Genomic DNA, 9,145 nt, shown 5'->3' with positions numbered 1-9,145 from the left:
CAGGTCATACAATTCACCCTTTGAAAGTGTTCAACTCAGTGGTTTTTAGTATATTCACAGAGTTGTACAATCATCACCACTATCTAATTCCAGAGTATTTTAATCACCCCCAGAAAGAAACTCTGTTCCCATTAGCAATCACTTCTCATTTTCCCCTCCCCCAGCTCCTGTCAGCCGCTAATCTACTTTCTGTCTCTACATATAGATTTGCCTATTCTAAACATTTTATATAAATAGAATCATATAATATGTGACCTTTTATTTTATGTCTGGCTTCTTTCACTTAGCATAATGTTTTTAAGATTCATCCATGCTGTGGCATGTATCAGTATTTTCATTCCTTTTTGTGCATGAATGATTTCCCACTGTATAGATGTCTCACTTTTTATTTACCCATTCATCAGTTGGTAGACATTTGCATTGTTCCTACTTTTGGTTTTTTTTTCAGTTTTTAAAAGGAAGATTTATTCAACAAGTTTCACTTAGCGCAATACACCTAAAAGGAAAATCACAATACAATGAAAAGATTTAAATCAAGGCCTCAGAATTTCATACAAACACCAAGGCCAAAATCCTAAAGTATTGGTATTGCGTCTCAAATTTTCCCCATTAACTTAAAAAAAAGCTTAAACTTACGTGCCATAGAGGTTATTAAATGAAACTAGAATTAACAAACATGCCAAATGTTTCACTTTTAATTGTAGACACAGCTATATTGAGTTTTACAAAAAAGCATGTCTTTCAACAATGCATCCAACAGTGTTTAATGTAATGTGGTGTAAGCAACATGTAACATAATTCAACTGCTTTAACCTAAGTACACCTACTGCTTAAGTACATACTACATTATAACTGACGTGAGAAAAGCTGAAAATTATTTAACAGTAATAGATTACTCAACCTAGTTACATCCTAAATGAATGTTTGTGTTAAAAAATACTGAACCTTAAGTCTTTAAAACAATCCTGATTTCCACTTAGAGTAAGCATAAATCACAAGCTTGTATTGCAAAACTGTTAAAACTTAAGTTTTGTTTTTCTTTTAAAAAATGTTGACCAAGAGTCAGTGATCAGGATCAATTACATTCCGCATCCACCACTCACACTGGACATGCTAGACATCTCTCCCATTCCGTTCACTCCCATAGATGCTCGGCTTCCACTATTGCAGTAGCTATTGTTCACTGCTCCTTGGCTGCCTATGCAATGTTTGATTGAAAATCACTGGAGTTTTCCTGTAAAACTTGGTCATATCCACTCATGCTGCTCTGGCCACCATAGCCGCCTCCATAACCACCACTCAGCTGCTGGCTGGCTGGGCCGCCATAACTGGACTGGTTTGACAAGCCCATGCCTCCCATCATTTGGCTACCATAAGCACCACCGTTTGCTCCTGCTGTAGAATTCAAGAAGAGTTCTACATATCTGTGTTGCATATTTGCTTTGTCTTTTGACATATCTGCCACAGCATCTTCATGAGTTGCAAACTCGACATCTGCTTCACCAGTTACTCTGCCATCGGGACCAATTTCAATATGTACTCTCACAGGGTTGAGTGGTGAAAAAAAAATTATAAATGTCGTTCTCAGTAGCTCTGTAAGGTAATCCCCGCATGTGTACACAGTGTCCTGTTGTGCTCTGGAAAGTAGAGCCACCATCCCCGTATCTGTGATCTGACATTCCTGAAAAACAATAATTGAGGTCTCTTCCAAATCTATCTGACCCAAATCCATAGCCATCATTATAGCCATTATCATCATCATAGCCTCCATAACCTCCACCATAAGCACCACACCTCATCCTTTCAAAGCCAGCTCCTCTTCCAAAGCCGTTATACCCTCTGCCAGTCCCAGGTCTGTCATAGGGACCTGGCAGCTGCATGGCCATAAGTTTTCGTGGTGGATCATAGTGAGTTCTAACTTCAGCTCGACTGCTCTTAAAGATTTCGATATACCTGTGCCCTATTCTTTCCTTGTGTTTCTTTACAGCCTTTTCAGCTATTTCCTGTGAAGCAAACTGCATGAAGGCCTCCCCCGTACTCCTCCCCCGGAAGTCCACCGACAATGTTATCCCATCTGGCACGATTTCCAACCCTGAGAAGAACTGAACAATCTCTTCCTTGCTACATCCAAAGGGGAGTCCTCTAAGCCGTACAAAGCCATCATTGGCTGTGTCAGGACTATTTGGACCAGTATGCTTCAACACCCAATCCATTTCAACGTTGTTTGACTTGAATACTTCAACATATCTGTGTCCCATAGTTTCTCTGTCTTTTTTCAGGGCCAATTTGACTTCATCTTCTGATTCAAGTTCAACAAAAGCCTCGCCACTCGGTCTGCCTTCTCTGGTGTAGATGAAACGAATACCTTGAGCCCCATTTTGAATTTTGCAGTCAGAAAAAAACCGCTGCACTTCGTCGGCCGAGCAAGACCAAGGCAAGCCCCGGACCTTCACCACGAATCCCTCGCTGCCTTTGGTGCCCAACATCGTCGTCTCTTAGGGGGTCTTGGCGTCGAAACAGCCTGCAAACACAACTTCGGCGCGGCTGAGAAGAAAATCTGTTCCTACTTTTGACTGTTATGAATAATGCTGCCATGAATATTCACATGCAAGTTCTTGTATGAACATATGCTTTCAAGTCTCTGTCTTATTTTTACAACCGCACGTGAATCTAGAATTATTTAAAAATAAAAAGTTTAATGAAGATAACCAACAAGGACCTACTGTATAGCACAGGGAACTATACTCAGTATTTTGTAATAACCTATAAGGGAAAAGAATCTGGAAAAGAATATATAACTGAATCATATACATAGATATATAACTGAATCACTATGCTGTACACCTGAAACTAACACAACATTTTAAATCAACTATACTTCAATTTAAAAAAAATGAAAAAAAAGAACTTGAAAGCAAAAACAAAAACCAAAGTTTAATGAAAGGGAGAAAAAGACTTGCAACGCTGAGACATTAAGATCAGATAGTGAAAATAATGGAGGACAATAAAATTATTTTTTAAAGTGGGGGACAACCTCTATGAAGATAGTGAGATGCATACAGCTATTTGAAACATGATGTACTGGGAAGGGCACCAGGTGACCTGCCAGGTTTACTTGGGTGGTGGTTACCTGGGTGTGCCCATATCAAAAATTAACCAGGGACTTCCCTGGTGGCAGAGTGGTTAAGAATCTACCTGCCAATGCAGGGGACAAGAGTTCGAGCCCTGGTCTGGGAAGATCCCACGTGCCGCGGAGCAACTAAGCCCGTGCACCATAACTACTGAGCCTGCATGCCACAACTACTGAGCCCACATGCCACAACTACTGAAGCCCGCGCGCCTAGAGCCCGTGCTCCTCAACAAGAGAAGCCACCACGATGAGAAGCCCGCGCACCGCAACAAAGAGTAGCCCCCGCTCGCTGCAACTAGAGAAAGCCCGTGGGCAGCAACGAAGACCCAATGCAGCCAAAAATAAATAAATAAATAAATAATAAAATCCATAAATTTAAAAAAATAATAATAATAATAAAGAAAAAATAAAATATGTAAATTTACATTTACCAAAAATTTTAGAAAACATTACAAAAAATGTCAGTGGGGGATTAAAGTAGTCCATTTAAGGAAAACAAATGAGGTAGATCTATGCGTATAGATGTGCACATATATTCATAGAACAGTGTGTAAACAAAACAATTTGAAGATTAATATGCAGAGTAGAATAACATTTCTGTAAAAATAAGAAAAAAAATTGTATATAATGTCTGCATCTGTATATTTATACCTGGCAGGTATAAACTAACTGGAAGGATGCATGTCAAATTGCTCTCAAAAGGGCAAAGTGGGGATTCTCCCTTTATTCAACAGGACTCTAAATTTGAATTTTTCACACTGAGCATATAATATTTTTGTATTTAAAATAAAATAACATATTATACATATCTTAAAAGGTGCATACTCTCTTTGGTAACCTGGATTTTCATATTATAACATATCATAAATGTCTTTCCATACCAATAAATACAGGCAGGCATAATCATATTTCATTTCTGAAACACATTTCACTGTACAAGTGTACCATAAGTTTTGTAAGCAATACTGTATTTCTGAATGTTTTGTTTCTAGTTTTGTATTATTATTAACAACATTTTCTGAGCACTTATGTGATTATTTCCTCAAGATAAATTTCTAAATGCAGAATTGCTAAGCAAAAGGGCATGCATATTTATTAAGGTTTTTGGGATATAATGTCAGATTTTACTTCAAAAAGGATGGACCAATATATACTTTCACTAATTGCAGGAGTTTCATTTATTTAGGAGTTTCATTTTTTAATCTATAAAATGGTTTCATCCAATAAATAAATAAATAATAAACAAATAAAACAAAATAACAAAAGGAAAAAAATTTAAGAATTAGCTTTTTTCCTAATCACTTGACTCTTTCATCCATGTCATGGATCAAGTCTGGACCCTGGACAAGTCACCTACCCGTTTCTGGGTCCCAGCTTCCTCTTCTGTAAAATGGAGAGAAATAATAGCCCCTGCGAGGGTGGATTTGGATATATTAGCCCAGCCCCCTCACCTCTGAGCGAGACAAGCTCTGGGGTGCTGTTCATGCTCCAGGGCTCCCCGTGGGATCAGGCTGGGGCTGGACGTCAGCTTGTCTCTTGCCCTAACTTGCTTTAGGCTGGGCTTTGCTGGGTGGGGTTGCCAACCTTACCCTTCCTATTAGCTGTTGCTACGTGTGTGTGTGTGTGTGTGTGTGTGTGTGTGTGTATTTTTGTGTATATGGTATGTACATCTTAACTTTGTAAGCAGAGGAAAGAAGCATAAAAATCAAGTTGTAAAAAATGTTCTGGGCACAGCAAGTGCATTATCTCAATCTTCACTGTGCCTTGGAAGCATGATGATCATCCTTCCTGTTGTATAGATAAGAAAACTGAGGCCCAGAGAGGTGAAGCTACTTGTCCAAAGTCACACAGCCAGCAGGCAGAGCTAGGATTTGAACCTGAGCTGTCTGGGTCCAGAGTCTTTGCTCATAAGCATTTGCTGTTCTTCATCTCATGAGTATTCATAGTGTGAAGAAACCATAGAACTGGAGTTAACGAGGCTCATCTATGGGTGAAGGAATAAAAAGAAATTGTTCTGCCTTTGGTTTAGTTGTATTTTCTAAATCATTTGCAGTAGACATGAGGTGTTGCATACTAAGAAAAATAAATACTTTAAAATAGAAAGAGTTCTTGGAGGAAAGTGGCTGGGGGCTGGTGGTGGTGGGATGAATTGGGAGATTGACATATATACACTAATATGTATAAAATAGATAACTAATAAGAACCTGCTGTATAAAAAATAAATAAAATAACATTCAAAAATTCAAAAAAAAATAGTAAGAGTTCTTGTTTTGGAAATGATAGGTAATTTCTGCTTATGTTTTCTTTCTCCTTATCTTGTCAGTTGCTTATTCTCCAGGAGAGTCACATTACTTGGATAATAAAAATATAATAAGGCCATTTTTTAAATGCTGGGAGGCAGTACATGAAATGCCAGGGCAGATTATCTCTGAGCTGAGCAATTGTGGGACAGGTTGTGTCTTTTTTTGTTTGTTTGTTTTCTTTTCTGTTTCTTTGGTTCTCCATCAGGAAATTGCTTAACATTTTTATAATTAGGGGAAAATGATCATGTAAAACCCAGGTGCTCCCTCTGGAAGGGACTGGCCTTGAAAATGGGCCTCAGCCTCCTGCCATTTTGAACTCGGGGTAGGGGGAGATGCGTGCAGGTGGGGGTCTCAGGCTCTGCATTTCCTTGGAGGCACCAGCACTATGAACCCTCAAGCAGAAATCCTCTCTTGGAGGTTCAATAAATGGAGATCAGACTCTCTCCTCCCAAGTGTTGGGGGTGAAGATGAAATGAAGTGATTCAAGGAAGAGATGGCCCCGTCTGGCCCAGGCCTGCAGCCGAGTGTTCAAATCCAAAGCCCTGAACCTTCCTGAGCTGCTGTTTTTGCCTCCGGCCATGAGGAGTTAGCATGCAGTGGATGTCCTATTATTGCTCCCAGAGGCATAGAGGTGATGCCCACTTACACTGCGGTGTAAGTTTCCCGTAAGAGAAAGTTTCTCTCTAGTCTTTAGTCTTGCAGGATATTGACATGGAAGCTAGTCTCGGGATGGAGCATATGAGGCCGACCTTGAGGAAGACTGTCCACTGCCTCTGCAGGAGCTGCTTCCCTCTGAGGTCACTCTACAGACGGGGATCCTTAAGCAATGTCCCCCCTGCCTCCGTGTGCCCACCTGCTCACAGTTCCCCATGTTCGCTCAATGTACTCTGACTCATGCTCTTGCAAATTCCCTCTGTCAGGGTCACTGCCATCTCTTCCCCACCCACTGAACTCCTATTCATCCTTCAACACCCAGTGTCATTGCCCCCTCCTCCAGGAAGTCTTCTTTAAACCCCCAGGCAGCGCCCAGCTCCCTGTTCCGGGGTCCTCCAGCCCCAATTCCTCCCTCCAACCCAGCCCTGACCCCATGGGACTGGAGGAATCTGTGTTTGCCTTTGCTCCCCAGACTGGGGGGATCTTGAGGATTGAGGTTTCGTGAGTCCAGCATCACTTGGTGTGGGGCCATGCACAGTGTGGCAACATAATATTTGTAAACAAATGATGTAGACAGGAACATAGTGGCCTCAGCTTCCTGGAACTCCCTTCTCTTTCAGGAGAAGTTCAGAATATTCATTCATTTTGGGCTCAGTTCAGAGCACTAGCAGCTAGTAATTTTGTAGTCAGAAGTGGAAGGTTTGGGGAATTCCTTGACGGTCCAATGGTTAGGACTTCGCACTTTCACTGCCAAGGACCCGGGTTCAATGACTGGTCAGGGAACTAAGATACCACAAGCCGTGTAGTGCAGCCAAAAAAAAAAAAAAGTAGTGGAAGGTTTGAAGGGAAATCAGCATGCAGGAACCCTGTGACATTGGTCACTGGGGACTTCTGGAGGGAAGGCCAGATGGCCATGGATATCAAGGACTCTCAAATACCCCTGCCCTCTCATTCCTCGAGAGACGGCTATGAAATTTTGGCACAGTAATGCACAGCTCAGTGACATTTCTTTTTTTAAAAAATTTATTTATTTTGTGTATTTATTTCTGGCTGCATTGGGTCTTCGTTCCTGAACATGGACTTTCTCTAGTTGCGGCGAGTGGGGGCTACTCTTCATTGCAGTGAGCGGGCTTCTCATTGCGGTGGCTTCTCTTGTTGCAGAGCACGGGCTCTAGGCACGTGGGCTTCAGTAGTTGTGGCTCGCAGGCTGTAGAGCACAGGCTCAGTAGTTGTGGCGCATGGACTTAGTTGCTCCGCGGCATGTGGGATCTTCCCGGACCAGGGCTTGAACCCGTGTCCCCTGCATTGGCAGGCGGATTCTTAACCACTGTGCCACCAGGGAAGTCCAACATTTCTAATACTGGGGAGAATTGAGAGCAGCCCCCAGACTCAACCCAAGAGGCCAGGTTAAGTGAGTGTGTACATGATGAACCATGGTGTGATGTGGGGAGGGCGAGTATCCAAACACCTCTAGCTTGCACCCATGCCCATGCCAGCAACTTCACTCCTGGGACTTGCCCCACAGAAATGTGACACAGATGTTCCCAGAAGCACCATTCCTAGTCACCCCAACCAGAAGCCACCCAAAATGCCCATCCACAGAAGGATGGAGACTCTGTGCTTGAGGCATGCTGTGCAATACTATACAGCCACGAAAAAGAGCCAACTGCCAACCCACAACAGTGTCTGCGAAATCAGTTCTACTTCCACTTATGTGAGATTCTGCCACAGGCAAAACTAATCTGCATACGAAAATTTATCAGTATGACACACCACCTTTAAAAAAGGACAAAAATCACATGATCACCTCAGTTGATGCAGAAAAAGCATTTGACAAAATCCAACACCCTTTCATGGTAAAAACATTCAACAAACTAGGAATAGAAGGGGACTTCCTCAATAGGATAAAGACCATGTATGAAAACCCCACAACTCACATCACACACTTACAACTCATATCACACTCACATGCTTTTAGTGAAAAACTAAAAGCATTTCTTTTAATATCAGGAACAAGACAAGTGTCAGTCAGTTTGGACTGCTATAATAAAGTACCATAGACTGGGTGGCTTATGAACAACAAAAATTTATTTCTCACAGTTCGGAGGTTGGAAGTCCGAGATCAGGGTGCCAGCATGGTCAGACTCTGGTGAAGGCTCTCCTCTGGGTTGCAAACAGCTGCCTTCTGGTTGTGTCCTCACATGGTGAAATGAGGACAAGAAAGCTCTCTGGGATCTCTTTATAAAGGCATGAATCCCATTCATGAGGGCTCTACCCTCATGACCTAATCACTTCCCAAAGGCCTTACCTCCTAATATCATCACATTGTGGGTTGGGATTTCAATATATGAATGTGGGGTTGGGCACACTCAGTCTATAACAGCAAGGATGTCTGCTTTCACCAATTCCATTCAACTTAGTACTAGAATGCCTAGCCAAAGGAATTAGATAAGAAAAAGAAATAAAAGGCTTCTAAATTGGAAAGGAAGAAGTAAAATGATCTCTCTTCACGATGACATGATCTTATATGTAGAAAACCCCGTAAAGACTCCACACACACTAAAACAAAAAACAAACAAAAAACCCCTGTTGGAACTAATAAACAAATTCAGCAAAGTAGCAGAACACAAAATAAACATGTAGAAATCAGTTATGTTTCTATACACTAACAATGAACAACCCAAGAAGAAACTTAAGAAAACAATTCTACTTACAACAGCATCAAAAAGAATAAAATACTTAGGAACATACATAACCAAGGAGGGGAAATGCTTGTACATTGAAAACTACAAAATGTTGCTGAAAGAAATTAAAGAAGATATAAATAGATGGAAAGATATCTGAGTTCATAGATTGAAAACTAATATTGTTAAGATGACAGTACTACCCAAAGGCATATACAGATTCAATGTTACTCCTATAAAAATTGCAATGACATTTTTTTGCAGAAATAAAAAACCTATTCTAAAATTTATATGGAATCTTGGGACTTCCCTGGCAGTCCAGTGGTTAAGACTCCATGCTTCCACTGCAGGGGGCATGGGTTTGATCCCTGGTC

General features: G+C 41.2%; 1 protein-coding gene across 1 annotated transcript; it reads right to left on the bottom strand.

Moving 5' to 3' along the window:
• Positions 1 to 911: 911 nt before the first annotated feature.
• Positions 912 to 2,499, bottom strand: LOC137759912 (heterogeneous nuclear ribonucleoprotein H-like). Its single transcript, XM_068536678.1, is given in 3 exon segments — positions 912 to 1,199; positions 1,250 to 1,567; positions 1,569 to 2,499. Coding segments are annotated over 3 exon segments (1,356 nt in total). The 5' UTR covers positions 2,487 to 2,499; the 3' UTR covers positions 912 to 1,079.
• Between the last annotated feature and the right edge of the window lie 6,646 nt (positions 2,500 to 9,145).

This window comes from Eschrichtius robustus, chromosome 2, assembly GCF_028021215.1.
Source record: "Eschrichtius robustus isolate mEscRob2 chromosome 2, mEscRob2.pri, whole genome shotgun sequence".
Classification (NCBI taxonomy): Eukaryota; Metazoa; Chordata; class Mammalia; order Artiodactyla; family Eschrichtiidae; genus Eschrichtius; species Eschrichtius robustus.
This window is presented reverse-complemented; position numbering and strand designations above follow the sequence as displayed.